Source organism: Tyto alba, unplaced genomic scaffold, assembly GCF_018691265.1.
Source record: "Tyto alba isolate M040663 unplaced genomic scaffold, T.alba_DEE_v4.0 Super-Scaffold_28, whole genome shotgun sequence".
Taxonomy (NCBI): domain Eukaryota; kingdom Metazoa; phylum Chordata; class Aves; order Strigiformes; family Tytonidae; genus Tyto; species Tyto alba.
In genome coordinates, this window is record NW_024881302.1 from 3,462,949 (window position 1) to 3,476,748 (window position 13,800).

At 68.8% G+C, this 13,800-nt stretch overlaps 1 protein-coding gene across 3 annotated transcripts; it reads right to left on the minus strand.

The window, feature by feature from the left end:
- Positions 1-109: 109 nt before the first annotated feature.
- Positions 110-13,476, minus strand: LLGL1 (LLGL scribble cell polarity complex component 1). 3 transcript variants are annotated; one of them, XM_042798878.1, is made up of 23 exons: positions 13,244-13,476; positions 10,227-10,324; positions 7,897-7,978; positions 7,689-7,804; positions 7,062-7,220; positions 6,814-6,976; positions 6,559-6,694; positions 6,398-6,452; positions 6,081-6,238; positions 5,765-5,982; positions 5,564-5,631; positions 5,076-5,229; positions 4,521-4,625; positions 3,993-4,285; positions 3,711-3,864; positions 3,450-3,603; positions 3,063-3,346; positions 2,531-2,795; positions 2,268-2,382; positions 2,073-2,167; positions 1,822-1,945; positions 1,647-1,728; positions 110-1,358 (listed from the first exon to the last, which is right to left on the minus strand). In XM_042798878.1, exons 1-22 carry the CDS (start codon positions 13,322-13,324, stop codon positions 1,650-1,652), a joined length of 3,156 nt encoding a protein of 1,051 aa, XP_042654812.1. In that variant the 5' UTR covers positions 13,325-13,476; the 3' UTR covers positions 110-1,358; positions 1,647-1,649. The 3 variants fall into 3 exon arrangements, with proteins under 3 accessions (XP_042654812.1, XP_042654810.1, XP_042654811.1); XM_042798876.1 differs by having other exon boundaries at positions 110-1,387; XM_042798877.1 differs by having other exon boundaries at positions 110-1,405.
- Positions 13,477-13,800: the final 324 nt, after the last annotated feature.

Sequence of the window (13,800 nt, forward strand, 5' to 3'; positions counted from 1 at the left end):
CCCCCCACCCTGATCCTGCCCCTGAGCAGCTTGGGGTGGGGGTGGTCCTGGCACCTACCAAGCTCTAAGCCGACTGCCAAGACTCCCTAAACAGCAGGAGCCTGGGCAATTGATATTAAATGCTTTATTTTTCAATATTAAAAACCAGTATTTTTAATAACTAAACAATGCTAAATTCATCTTACCAAAAAAATGGATGAGGTGGGGAGGGGGGGGTTCTACCAGGGACACTACAGCCCCGGCCTCGGCAGGCAGCAACGGAGCCCAGGGCAATGCTGCCTCACCCAGCCCCCCCCCCCCAGCCCCACACGTACCGCAAGAGAGCCCTGGGGGGGCCCAAAACGGCCCCGGATCCCCAAAAAGAGAGGGGGGGCAGGTGCCAGGCTGAGCCCTGAAGCCACGGAGGGACAGCCACCATGAGCCAGGGGACAGAGCCAGCGTCATCGCAGCCCCCCCTGCGAGGACGAGGCCAGGCTGGGGAGCTCGGTGAGGGGTGGGAGGATTTGGCACAGTGAGAACCCCCCCGGGGTGGGGCAGGAAGGGGCTGGGGCAGCCCTGTGCCCAATCTGTGCACACACACACCCCCCCCCCCCCCCACCCCAGCACGGACCAGTCCCAGGAGCCGGCGATCCCATCCCAAACCCACCCGTGGCAGGAATTAGTGTCAGAAAAGGAGCAGCAGGCACGGAGCCCAACCTGGAGAATAGCCCTTGGAGAAGCCACTAAGAGAAAAAGGCCACCTGTGACCCTCCCCGTGCCCCGACCCAGCTCTCCGGTGCCCACGTGGGAGCCGGGGGGGTCCACGCTCCCCCCCCCCCCTCCCCAGGGAAAGGCCAGTCCCTGTGCGGCAACCGGGAGGCTCCGGCAGGCGGGACGGGGCTGTAAACTGCAGGGAGCTGGGCATGTAAACACAGACCGGGGTACAGGGGGGCTGTGCCGGGGGGCTCCTGGCCCCCCACCTCCCCAAAGGACCAAAACCAGGGAATGAAGTGGGGAGGGGGGTGGTTCCCACCAGCCCCAGCCTTCCCCGTGAGGCTGGGGAAGCAGCAGCATCCCCCCAAGGAAGGGGGTTCTGGAGCAGGGGACAGTGACACTCGACCGTGTATAAAAAACAAAAAAAAAAAAAAAAAAGAAAATTATCTTCCCCGGGAAGAGTTTGTGCACCATGTTCCCCCCAGCTCGGGGCTGGTGGGGGGCGGGGGGGGGGGCGCTGGGGGACAGGGAGGTGTGGGGGGAGTGTGCCAGAGCCGGGGCGCGCCGGCGCGGATGTTAGAGAAGAGGCGAGTCTACGTTATGCGGGGAGGGGGGGCGCGGAGAGGGGGGGTCCAGTCGAGTCGTGCGTCCCGGGAATCCGAGCACTGAGATGGGCCAGGGAGGCCGGTGATGCCTGCGGGTGATGCAGCCCCTGAGAAAGGGACCTGGGGGGTGAGGGGGGACCCCCAGGATATGCTGCTCCACCCCCCCACCCCCCCACCCCAGGAGGGACCGCAGCCCCATCCTCCCTGTGAGGGATGGGGATGTCGGGGCGCTGCAGTTGGGGGTCCCCAGTTCCGAAGCCGGTGGCTCGCCGGGGTTTGCAGCCGGAGCCGTGTCCCCACCGCAGCGTGGGGCCACCCACCCGTGGGGATCACCGGCCCCTCACCCACCTCTCACTTGATGAGGATCCCCGCGGGCCGGGCTTCGTCCTCGCTGGCGTTCCGCAGGTTCCTCTCCACTTCCTCCGAGGACCTGGGGCAGAGCAGGGTGAGAGGCAGGCGGGGACACCGCCGCAGCCCCTCGGGGCCCGTGGGCACTGCTTACACCGCTTCCCTCCCAACTCACGCCAGGAAATCCTTCACTTCCTCCACGGTGATGTCCCCGGTGGTGTCCAGCGGGTTCTCCGTGCTGCTGTTGGGGGAATCGATGGGGCCGGGCGAGAAGGCGGCTGGGTGCTCCTCGGGAGACCCTGGGGAGCCACGGGGATGGGAGGGCTTGAGGTTGGGGGGGGGGGGGGGGGGGGGGCACAGCCACGACACGACCAGCCCCGGTGTAGGGCTCACGGTGCGCACGGCAGGGACGGGGTGATGGCTCACGGTCGCTGTCGGTGGGGGAGCGTTGGCCCTCGGGGCTGCACGGGACGTGGGTGCCGTTCGCCTGCGGCAGCTTCGGCGTCGCCGTCGAGCTGTTGCTGGAAGGAAACGTGGAGAGAGGTTACTGCCAGAGCCGGGGGGGGGGAAGGTTGGGGGGTACAGGGGTGCTGCTGTAAAGCCCCCCGGGGCACGTCCCACCTGAGGCAGGAGGTGTCCTGGAGCCGGGCGACCTCCAGCCGGCACAGGGGTTCCGTCACGTTCCTGGCGCTCAGCGAGAAGCGCTCGAACTCGGACGGTGAAATTAAGTAGAAACCTAGAGTGTGGCAGGGGGGAGACAACAAAGAGCCTCAGGGACACCCCCCCACACACACCGCGGGGCTGCAGCCAGAGACAACGTCCCATCTCCAAGGGGCATCGTCCCCCAGTGCAGAGCTGGGGGGGCGGGGGGGGGGGGTCCTCACCCTGGCCGTGCTTGGTGAAGATGCAGGAGGCGATGCCGCTGATGTCTTCCTTGCGGATGCAGCCGTAGTGGACCTGGGGCCGCAGGCCGGGCACGGTGAAGATATGGATGTCCCCCAGGTTGGTGAGACAGGCCAGGCAGTTCTCCAGCCGCTCCTCGGAGCCGGCGCTGGCCAAGCTCACCAGGGCCACCTTCCGCACTCGGCAACCCTCGTGTGCCGTCAGCTTGAACTTGGTCTTGGCGCTCACTTTGGGCAGCGTGAAGACCTGGAGGAGGGGAGAGAGGACCACGAATTTGCAGGGTTTCAGCGGGAACCTGAGCAGCCTCCCACCACGGGAGCCGCCCTGGGCAAAGGGCAGCACCTTCCCCTCGGAGCCGCCACCCCGGGGAAAAGCATAGGAGTGTCCCAGGACTTGGCTGGTCACCTCCTGCCCCATCCCTGCACCCAGGGTGATGGGGACACCCAGAGAGGACCCGGGCCACGTTGCGGGTGGTGGGGTGCCATCCCCACCGCAGCGGGACACCGAGCTCACCTTGAACTGCTCCTCGGAGGAGATGAGCATGGAGTGGCTGCCCTGCATGTCAGGGGCCTTGGCCAGGTCCCGTGAGACCTCGTAGGGCTCGGGCAGGGGGTTTCCCCGCCCGTCCAGCACCGCGATGGCCACCACCGGTGCCCGGTGCATCAGCTGGATCTCCTTCCCCAGCACGGCCTCCACCGCCCGCTCCGAAAACTTCTCCTGCGACGGCACCTCCAGCGCGTAGGCGAACACCGAGCCAGAATTGGTCCCTGCCCACATCGTGGGGCCGTGGTGGGCGGCTGCGGGGAGGGGAGCAGCGTCAAAGCCCCCTCCCCACGGCGCGGCACCAGCCAGCCCCACCTGAGGGGCTTTTCCTGGGGAGTGGGAGGGGGGGGGTCTCACCGTCTCGGAGGAAGGTGTCGGCGAAGTAGAGGCACCGCACCACCCCCGAGAGCGAGTCGTCAGCCGAGCGGGGCTCGATCCGCCGCTGCACGGGCGTCATCTCCACTTCGGGGGGTCCCACCTGCTCGGCCAGCTGCGCGTTGGCCTCTTGCACCTGGGGAGGGGGACATGAAAAAGGGGGGGGGGGGGGGGGGGGGGGGATGTCAAGCTCTGCTTGGCTGGGAGGAGGAGCAGCCGTGGCGGCCCCCTCTCCCTGCCCACCTTGCTGGAGGGGCTGCTGGCGTTGAGCCTCTTCTTGCCCGACACCCGGCTCTTGCGGATGCGGCGGAAGGACTGCCGGAGGGACTTCTTGAGGGATTTGACGCGGGACAGGGGCCCCTCCATGGCCAGCGAGTCGTTGGGGTGCAGCGTACACCTGCGGGCACCGACGACGCTCAGCGCCCAGACCCCAGCCACGTCGCTCCAGGGGTGGGGGGGGGGGGGGTGTGTGTGTCGGGGGGGGTGGGTGATCCCCAGCATTGAGACCCCCAACCTCCCCCATACCTGGCGAGGACGGGGTTGCGCCGGTAATAATCGAAGAGCCCGAAGCCGTGGCTGGTGCCGAAGGCCACGAGGTTCCACTCGGAGTGGAGGGTGACGGCGGTGACGGCGGCGGGGGGCACGCACTGCACCAGCACGCTGGGCTGGAAGCCGGGGGCGAAGGGCAGGGGCCCGTTCCTGGGGGCCAGCCGGTCGTGGCCCTTCCAGGTGAAGCCCTCGCGGTCCTGCAGCAGGTCCACCGCGGCCACGCTGACCGCGTGCTCCGACTTCTCGTCGCTCAGCTCCATCACCAGCACCTCCGGGGGACAAGTGGGGACGGTGGGGGACGTGGGCCAACCCCACCCCAGCCACCCTGCTGCAAGCCAGGGGCTAAACCCCCCCTGGGTAGGAGCCCTTCATAGACAGGCACAGGGGTCTGTAAGGCCTGTAGCACCACCACCCCCCCCCCAGCCCAGTGCCATGTCTCCCCAAAATGGGAGCTGAAAGGTGCCCGGCAGCCCCCGCTCTGTCCCCCCCCCCCCCAAGTCCTACCTGCCCCGCCGTGCCGGCCACCACCATCTTGGCTGTGTACTTGCAGAGAGCAATTTTCTGCACGCCCAGGCGTGGGTCATCGCTATAGGGATCAAAGCAGCCCACCTGCGGGGAGGAAAAGGGGGGTGGGTGCTTTCAATACAGATGTGGGGCAGCCCCCCCACCCACCCCGGTGTACCCCCACATCCCCCCTCAGCAGCCGGCGGGTACCGGCTGCGGCACACAGGCTGCTCTGGGCATCACGCCCAGGAAAGGTCTGTCCCCACGTGTCCCTCAGCTCCCCCTCCCTCTGCCCCTGCCCCAAGGGCAGACCCGTGAGACGGGGCACGGGGAACAAGTGTCCCTTGTGTCCCCAACCGGGCGTCACACAGCAGCTGTGCCCCAAGCCGGGGGGGGGGGGAACACATTTCCCGGGGCACAGCCGGGATGGCTCCAGCGGGTGCATCCTCCGTGCCCACCTCTGGACTTGCCCCCCACCCCATCCCTTTTCCCCACGTTGGTGGAGGCAGGGGGGGTGCCTGTCCCTCCCCCACTCCCCAGCCATGGGGACGTCACCTTACGGAAAGGCGGCCACTCCTCCTCGCCCGCCTGGTTGAGGCTGTCGTTGTGCTCACAGTCCATCTGGAAGATGCTGGCGGTGCCCAGCTTGTAGAGGGGCTTCAGGGAGACCCCCGAGGCGTCCCAGAACCGCACCGTGCCATCCTCGTGCCTGGGAGGGTTGTGGGGGGGGACGACGACAGGGAAGCCCTGTTAGCGTGAGGCCCTGACATCTGCCCGGCTAACAAGAGCTGCCTGTGTGCCGGCAGCCAGCGTGCCAGAAGTTGGGGGGGGGGGGGCAGGACAAAGAGGGGGACAATGCAGCGGGTGACACACTCCTGCCCGGCTGAACGAAAAGGGGGGCAGCCCACCCAACAAGAGACGCCCTCCCCACCCCATCACCGCAGGAAGGGGCTGGGGGTGTGGGGGTGTCCCCCAGCGTGTTTCGGGTTTCCGAGGCCCGCCCCCCCCCCCCCCCCCCCCCCCCCAGCTGCCAGGCCACTCACCCGGTGAGGAGAAGCCCCCTCTGCGTGGGCTCCTGGGCCAGGTTCTTCCCCCCATCGATGGGCCAAGCCTGGAGGGAGGGATGAAGGGAGGGATGGAAGAAGCCCACCCGCCGGGAGCAGGAGCGAGCGTCACCCCTCTGCCAACCCATCCCGGGTGGGGGGGGGGCAGGCTTGGGGACACCCCCCCACCCCATCACTCACTGCAGAGGAGAGCCGGGGGCTCTGCTGCTCGCCGGCGCTGATGATTCTCTCCCAGAGCTTGAGGGGCACGTTGGAGACGTGGCAGGAGCAAGTGATGGCGGAGGAGTGGAGCGGCGCCAGGTACGGGGCGGGGATGGTGGGCCAGCCCGGCGTCTGGAGGTCGATGGCCACCAGCTCTTCCTCCACCAGCACCACGAGGGCACGGGGGTTCTCAAAGCCTGGGGAGGAGGAGGAGGAGGAAGGACGTTGCTGCTGCTAGTGGAGAGACACCTCCCACTGCCACCCGCTCCCCGGGGGATGCTCCGGTGGGCCGTACCTCCTTCGGTCGCCTCGGTGCTTTGGACGGTGAAGAAGTCGATGACGCGGGAGGTGAAGTCGAGGGTGGCCAGGGTCTGGCCCTGCAGCACGCTGACGCAGTGCCGGTCACCGTAGCTGGCCCGCGGCATCCCCCCGTTGAAGATGATGAAGGGGTTCCTGGGGTGGGATGAAGCAGCCTCCATCAGAGCCCAGACCCTGCAGGGCATCTTCCCTGCAGCCCAAGTCCAGCAGCAGCCCCCTCCCCAAACTGCTGAAAGAGGGGGGTACACGCCAGAGCATCCCCCCCCCCCCCTCCCCAACGCCACGGCGACCTACCCCGACTCGCAGGTCCGCCAGAGGATTTTGCTGATGGCTTTGCAGGGGAACGGGCCTGAAAGGAAGAAGCCAACCCCGCGGTTGCAGCGCTGGGATGGGGCGATCAGCCCCCTCCGAAACCCCGCGTGTCCCCCCCCCCCACCCTCCCCAAGTCCCCGCACCGTAGGGGATGGTGGACAGGACGGGCTGCTGGGTCCTCTGGCCGGCGCCGCTCACCGCCCACACCATGTACCCGCCGTCGCTGTGGGAGCTGACGATGCTCTTCCCGCTCTGCTCCCAAGCCAGGCTCTCCAGTTGCTGTGGGGGGGGCAACACAGGGCCGGGGGGGGGGGGGGGGTGGGCTCAACACCACCCGTGATGGGGACACACAAATAAGGCCACACGGCCTTGCCAGCCCCCCGCCCCCGGCCCAGTACCTGGTTCCCCAGGAAAAGGTGCTGGACGGCGCGTGTGCTCTGCTCCCAGAGGACCACCAGCCCCCGGCTGTACCCGATGAGGAGCCGGCTGTCATCGCGCGGGTGCTCCTGGATGGATTCCACCGGTCCCAGCGCCTTCCCGCAGCGGTAATCATCGGGGACGCTGCGCGGGGTGAGGGTCAGGGTGGGCTGGGGAGGGGGGGGGGGGGTGGTGTTGGGGAGGAGGGCGCGGGGCTGACAGGGCTTACCTCTGCAGGATCTCATCCGGGAAGAGGGTTTTGTCCTCCAGCAGCGTCAGGGCGGGCAGGGTGAGGAAGTACACCGCGCCGCCCTCGGTGCCCAGGCATGCCACCGTGCTGGCGGACGTCGGCAGGACCACCGTCACCCGTGTGATGCTAGGGGAGCAGCTGGAGGAGGGCGGCGGGGGGTGGGGGGGAAAAACAGGGAGGAGGGGGGCTGCATCAGCCCCATGCTGGGGGGAGCGGCTGAGAGACCTCAAACCTCCCCTGCCCCGATGCTGCACCCCCGTCGGCTCAGGAGGATGGGGACAGGCTCTGCGCTAACAGCAAATTAGAGCCACTAATCACCCCCCCGGGTCCTGCCAGCACCTATAAAAAAAACCCAGGGCCACATTCCACCCCCCCAGCCCCGCAGCATCCCAGTCGGGATCGGAGGAGCATCCCGGTGGGAAAACCACCACCACCCAGGGGACCTTGGCTGCTGTCCCGCCCCGAGCAGGGACGGCTGCTCCCACACACCGTTCCCAGCCGGCAGTGATCTCGCTCCCAGTCGCAGCCCCCACGGTGAGGGGGGGGGGGGCAGCTGGGGACCCCCCCTCCCCTCCTCCCCCATGGAAGTACTTAGCGCTGTCGGACCCTGGGCGTCCCGGGAGGCCGAAGCTGCGGGTCTCTTCCAGGTGGGAGCAGCCCTCCTTCTGGCAGATCTCCCAGAGGTGCAGCGTGTTGTCATCCAGCAAGGAGAGGAGCCAGCCCTGAAGAGGAGGGTGAGGGTGACAGCAGGGTGGGTGGGGTGAGGGGGGCTTCCATCAGGCCCCCCCCACCCACCCCACGGACACCCACATACCTGGCCGGGGAGGAAGTGCAGCTGGGTGACGGTGGCCGTCTCCTTGTGCAAGCCCGTCAGCTCCACACCCGGCGCGCCGTATCTGGGGGGGGCCGTCAAAGAAACAACGAGGGTAGAGCCCCCCCCACCCCACCCCACCCTTGGTGAACCCTGAAACCCTCTCCCCTCCCCAAATTCCAAATCCCCCTCCCAGTTCTGCCAGCAAGTGCCGCTTCAGCTCCGCGGTGAGCCAGGGCAGAGCATCCCTGGCAGCACCCCGCGCCGGCCTCGGTACCCAACTGGGATCCACCAAGCACCCCCAGCCAGGACACCCCGGGTCAGGATGCGGCCGACACGTGGCCGCGGTGGGTGTGAGGTGGCCGGGCTGGCTTCTGCCCCTCTGCCACCTTCTTCTTCCTCAGCCGCGGGGCCCTTGGCCAGCCCGGCACGCACCAGCAGCAGGGTGGGGTTCGGCATGCACCGGCACAGCCTCACTCACCAGACTGGTCCCGGCTCCTCCGCCGGCGACGCCGCTCAGCAGGAACCGGGGGCAGGACTGGTACGGGAGCTCCAGCCCAGCACGGTGCACCCCGACCCCGGGTCTCCCCAACATCCCCGGACCCAGCGAGCTGCTTCCCCCCCGCCCCCAGCCAGGTTGCCGCTGGTGCATTGTGCGGCTATTTGGGACACCGTGTGCCGGGGAAGGGGGGTGGTTCTGTGGTTCTCACTCCCAGTTACCCCCCACCTTGGTGCTGGGAACCAGCCCGGTGGCTCTGCCCAGAACAACAGGCAGGAGCCGTCTGGCAGCGCCGAGCCAGCACAGCCAGGCCAGAGCCACCGAAGCTTTGGGGAGCCCAAAGAACAGGGTGTGCGGGGGGGGGGGGTGGGGGGAGGACGCAGCGGGGATGACACGCATCCTCGCTCATCCTGGGGTCCTCCCGCACCCGAAATGGTGACACAGGCCAAAAGGCAGGCAGGCAGCACCCCCCCACCCCCCCCCCCAGCCCGGGGCAAGCGGCCGGGGAACACCGGTAGCACCGCCTCACCGCGACGGGGGTCTAAGCACAGGGACCCCCAGCTGCTTCAGGGGATCCCCTGGACGGTGGCAGCTGGGTTGTCTGCACCCAGATCCACCCAGCCCAGCCAGGGAGCACCCATGGGTGCCCCCACTAACCAGTAGCACCAGTCAGTCCAGCTCTGGCTGCTGCCTCGCCTGGCCCCGGCTTCCCCAGTACCATGAACCTTCAGAAGCATCTTCTTGGTGGCAGCTGGAGTGGGGCTGGGTGGGCACTGGCTGCAGTGCTGTGGGCAGCACCGTGCTGCCCCGAGCTGGGGACCACCCCAAAAACATCCCCGCAGAGGATGCGCAGGGCACCGCAGCCCCCCGCAACAGCGGCTCCGTGGCCCCTGGGGGGGGGGGGGGGGTGGGTTTAACATGGGGGTGGTTAGACCCAGCACCCCACGGCGAGGCGGCCGAGCGGAGCGACTGGCGACGTCGCGGCCGGGCTGGCCCCGGCAAGGGAAAAAAAGAAAGAAAAAAAAAAAAAAAAAAAACAAAAAAACCACCAACAAAAAAAAAACCACACCATCTTTGTGCTCGGGAGGCAGCGAGCTGCTGGCCTGGGGGCATGGTTGCCCCCCTTCAAAACCTGACCCTGACCTGGGCGCAGCCGCCCCCACGGCCCCCTCCTGCACACACAGACACACACACACACACACACACACACACACCCCCCCGCATTCCTGTGGCGTGGGGCCCCCCGAGCACGGGCCGCATCCAGCCCTGGACGCTGGCCAGCAGCCCTCTGAAGTCTCCCTGCACGCCGCCGGCAACAAAGCCCGGCCGGGCCCCGCGTCGTCATCATCCCCCCCCCCCCCACACACACACAGTCCGACCCCCCACCCAGGACCGGGCTCAGCGCCCACCGCAGCCCCCCCAGCCCGGTGCCGGGCTGGCTGCCCCCCGCCGAAAGCTGCACGGATGAGGCCAAGATGGACAGAAGCCCCCTGGGATAAAGAAGGGGGAGACACCACCCAGCGCACCCCCCCCAATTTGGGATGCCACCCGGGATGGCCGAGCCCCTTTGCTCCCCCAGCCTTTTGGGCAAGGTGGGGGGTTTCCTCCAGTCACCCCCCCTTGCTCTCCACTCGGCCCAGCTGCAGCCCAGCTGGACGGAGGGACAGACGGACAGACGCCAGCGGAGCAGCGGGGACGGGGCGCTGCCGGATGGGCCACGTTTCCCGGGGATGGGGGGCAGCCGGGGAAGGGGGGGGGGGTGTGTGGAGGGGTGTATATGGAAGCGGGGGGGGGGGGGTCCTTACCTCCTGCCCTCGCGGGGGGAAAAGGATACAGCTTCACGGCTCCCGCCTTGGTGCCGATGGCCATCACGCGCAGGGTGGGGTCGTAGGCCAGGGCGCTGGGCTGACTGGGGAAGCCGTGTTCCACCGTCTGCCGTGGGGACAGGCAGGTCAGAGCTGGGACCCCCCCACCCCAGATCCATCCCAAGCTTTCCCCCCCCCCCCCCCCAACACACACACACACAGCCCCCTCCCACCCCCACGGCTCCGATCCCACACCAGCCTGAGCTTCATCCAGCTGGGATGGGGGACCACGAGGATGCTGCCTCGTCGCCCGCTGCCACCAAGGTGGGGGAGGGTCCTTGGGGAAGGTCGGGGGGGGACACACACACATACATCCCTCCTCACCCCGTTTCCACCCCAAAACAGCCCAAACCCAACACCAAGGGCACAAGCTGCCCCACCTGCACTTTGGGGAAGGGACCCCCACACACACCCACCGCCCTAAACCCCCCCTGCCTGGGGTGCGGATGCCCCAGGAGGGGTGAGCGGGGTCCAGTTCACCCCCACGGGCAGGTCCCCTCGGGGTGGGGGGGGGGGGGGGGGGGGTCAGCGGTGCCGGGCGGCAGAACCAGGCGAGCGGGACCCGCCAGGGTTGGGGACGTCCCCGCTGGAGCCTCGTGCTGCCCGCGGGCACCTTCCCAAGGAAATCCCGGCCCGGTGACGGCGTGTCCTGGCTCGCCAGTTTGGGGAGGGGTTGCCCGCTTGGCAACGGAGGTGGGGGGGAATGCAGGGGGCACCCACCACCCCGGCCCGCGGCAAGGAGACCGTGGGGCTCCCGGGGAGGGACGGCCCCGGGGGGCAGCTCGGTGCGATGGGATGATACGGAGGGAGGCCGCCGGAGCCAGACTGGCCGGATCCTGACCCGCTCCCTTTGTCTGGGGCGGCCGAGGTGGCTTTTTCGCACGCGCTGTCACCCCTTGCCTCCCGCTCCCCCTCCGAAGGGCAACTTTTAGGAGCACGACAGCGTCCCCAGCCCCAGCCGAGGGGTCCCGGCCCAGTTCGAGGCAGGGAGCGTGAGGTGTTGGATGCTTCGGGATCCCAGCCCCGCGCTGGGTCACCCCAAATCCTGCACCCCCCATCTCCCCGGGGACGCACGCCGCACTGGAGCGTGGCGGGAGCTGGGACGGCAGCAGAACGGGGACACCCTGGTGATGCTTTAGGTCGGGGATCAACACGACGATGACGACAAAGACTCCCCTGCCAGGCACCCCTGTACCCCCCAGCCCTGGAGGGGAGGGGGGGGGGACCCAGCTGGCAGCCCCCCCCCCCACTTTACACGCAGCCTTTCCTCCCAGCCGGCAGCGGGGCCGCATCCGGCAGGCTGTGCCGGCCCGGCCAAGGCGCGCTCCCGGCCAAATTACAGCAAATCCCAGGCAGATCTGGAGCTCGGGAGGAAAAACAACCGTTAATGGGAGGCAGGTGGGCAGCTGGCGGCCCCAGCGCCAGGCTGGCCGGAGCGGGGCAGCTCCCCGGCCCCCCCCCTCCCGTGACGCCCTGCGGGGTACAGACCCCCCCCAAAGTGCTTGTTTGGGGAAGAGCTGGCTGTGGGGACCATCTTCCCCAAAATGAGGGGGCTCTGGCTGGGCTGAGCCTCGCACCCTGGCCAGACCCGCGCCCGCAGCGGTGAGTTTGGGGGGGGGAACAGTGCTGTGTTGGGCTGGTGGGTGCTGGTTTTGATCCCCCCCCCCCCTCCCCAGCACACCCCAACACCTCCCAGCCCGGCCCTGCTGTGGGGTGATCCGGGGGTCCCTCCGCCACAATCCCCACCGGGAGTTTGGGCAAGAGCCGGATGGCAGTGCAGGGATGCTGCCAAAGGATGGACGGACAGACACAGACGGACAGATTCTGCCCGGCATTCTCCTGCCCCCCCCCTCACCCCTCCGGGGATAGGGCAGGAAGATGGTCCCAACATCGAGGGGCTCTCAGGATGGGGCACACCGAGGAGGAGGGGGGCACCCACCAGCACAGCCCATCCTGCCGAGGTGCTGAGGGAAGGGTCTGGCACCCCAGGGCCCGCAGGGTCCCTCCCCGGTTGTTTGATGAGCCCCCGGGGGGCGTTTCTGCACCCCACATGAGGGGTCTGAGCGGGAAATCACCCCGATGACAGCAAGGAGGGGGGGGGTCAAGTTCTGGGTCTCTGATACCCCTGGTCCCCCAGAGACAGCTTTGGGGTGCAAGGGGACCCCAAGCTCCCAACCGCAAGGACCATTGCGACGTCTCTTCCTGCTGACATAGGGGGTCCAGCCCCCCCATACCCACCCCTGGGGGATTGGGGTGAGGGACTAAGCCCCCCCACCATGGGACATGTGGGTTGCAGCCATGAATGCTCCGGGGCCGGGCAGGGTGGGGGACAACGGGGCACCCCGAAATACCGCGGGCGGTGAGCGAGGCCTGGGGGAAGCCACGGGAATCGGGGGGCTTCCCGCGGGTGGGGCTGGGGAAGGGGGATGTCGCACCGGTCAGGGGGTCGCACCCTGCCCCAGGGTCCCCCCCGGGGTGCACTCCTGAGGCGGGGGTGTCCACTGAACCCCATGAGAGGGGGGTCAGCCCCCCAGCCTGACACCCCGGGCTGCATGCTGCACCCGGGGGTTCCGGGATCCACCCCCGGGGGAGGGAGGGGGGGGGTGCATCCTCCTCGGGGTGCCCCCCCCAGCCTGCAGCCGGGGATCCCCCCGCCTCCGGGGGCCCTGAGTCCCCCCCTGGGTCCCAAACCTTCTCCCCGGGGAGCGGGGGGGTCCCGGTGCGTGGCTCCCCACCACGGCCACCCCCCGGGGGGTGCACCCCGGTCTCCGGGGGTGCGGTGCTCCGTTCACTGCTCCCCTCCCGGGGGGGGGGGGGGGGGCGGCATCCCGCTCGGTGGGTTGCCGGAGCTTGCGCCACCGAGGAGGGGGCTACCCGCACCCCCGCTCCCGGAGGGGCTGCCCGACACCCCCGGTACCTCCCGGTGGTCCCAAACCCCCCAAGGGTCCGCTACTCTCCCCCCCACACCCCGCCGCCCCGGACGCACCTTGCTGAAGGCGAACAGATCATGCCGGAGCCGGTCGCGGTGAGGGTCGGCACCTTGCCGCCGGAACCGAAACTTCATCATGGTGGGGCCCGGTGGCGGCGCGGTACCGGGCGGGGCGGGCGGGGCCGGCGATCCCGGGGCCGGTACCGAGGCGGACGGTACCGGTGCCGCTCCCGGGGCGGGCGGTGCTGGTGCCGGTGTGGGGGAGGGGGGGGTCCCCGGGGGGGGGGGGGGGGGGGTCCCGGTCCCGGTCCCGGTGCGCGCGCCGAGCGCCGAGCGCCGCGCGCCGAGCCCGGGGCAGGCACCGCCGCGGCGGGGCGGGGGGCAAAGGCCCTGACAGACAACCCCCGCCACCAATCGCGCCAGGAGCGCGGCGCGGCCCCGCCCACCAGAGCTGCGCATGCGTTGCCGCAGGGCATGGCGGGACTTGTAGTTCCTACCGCTCAGGCGCCCTCTGTGGGCGCTTTATTTATTTATTTTTTTTTTTTTTTTTTCCTCTTTCGCTTTTTTTATTTTTTTCCCCCTCCGGGATTGTGACAGCGAGGGCAGCCACCAGG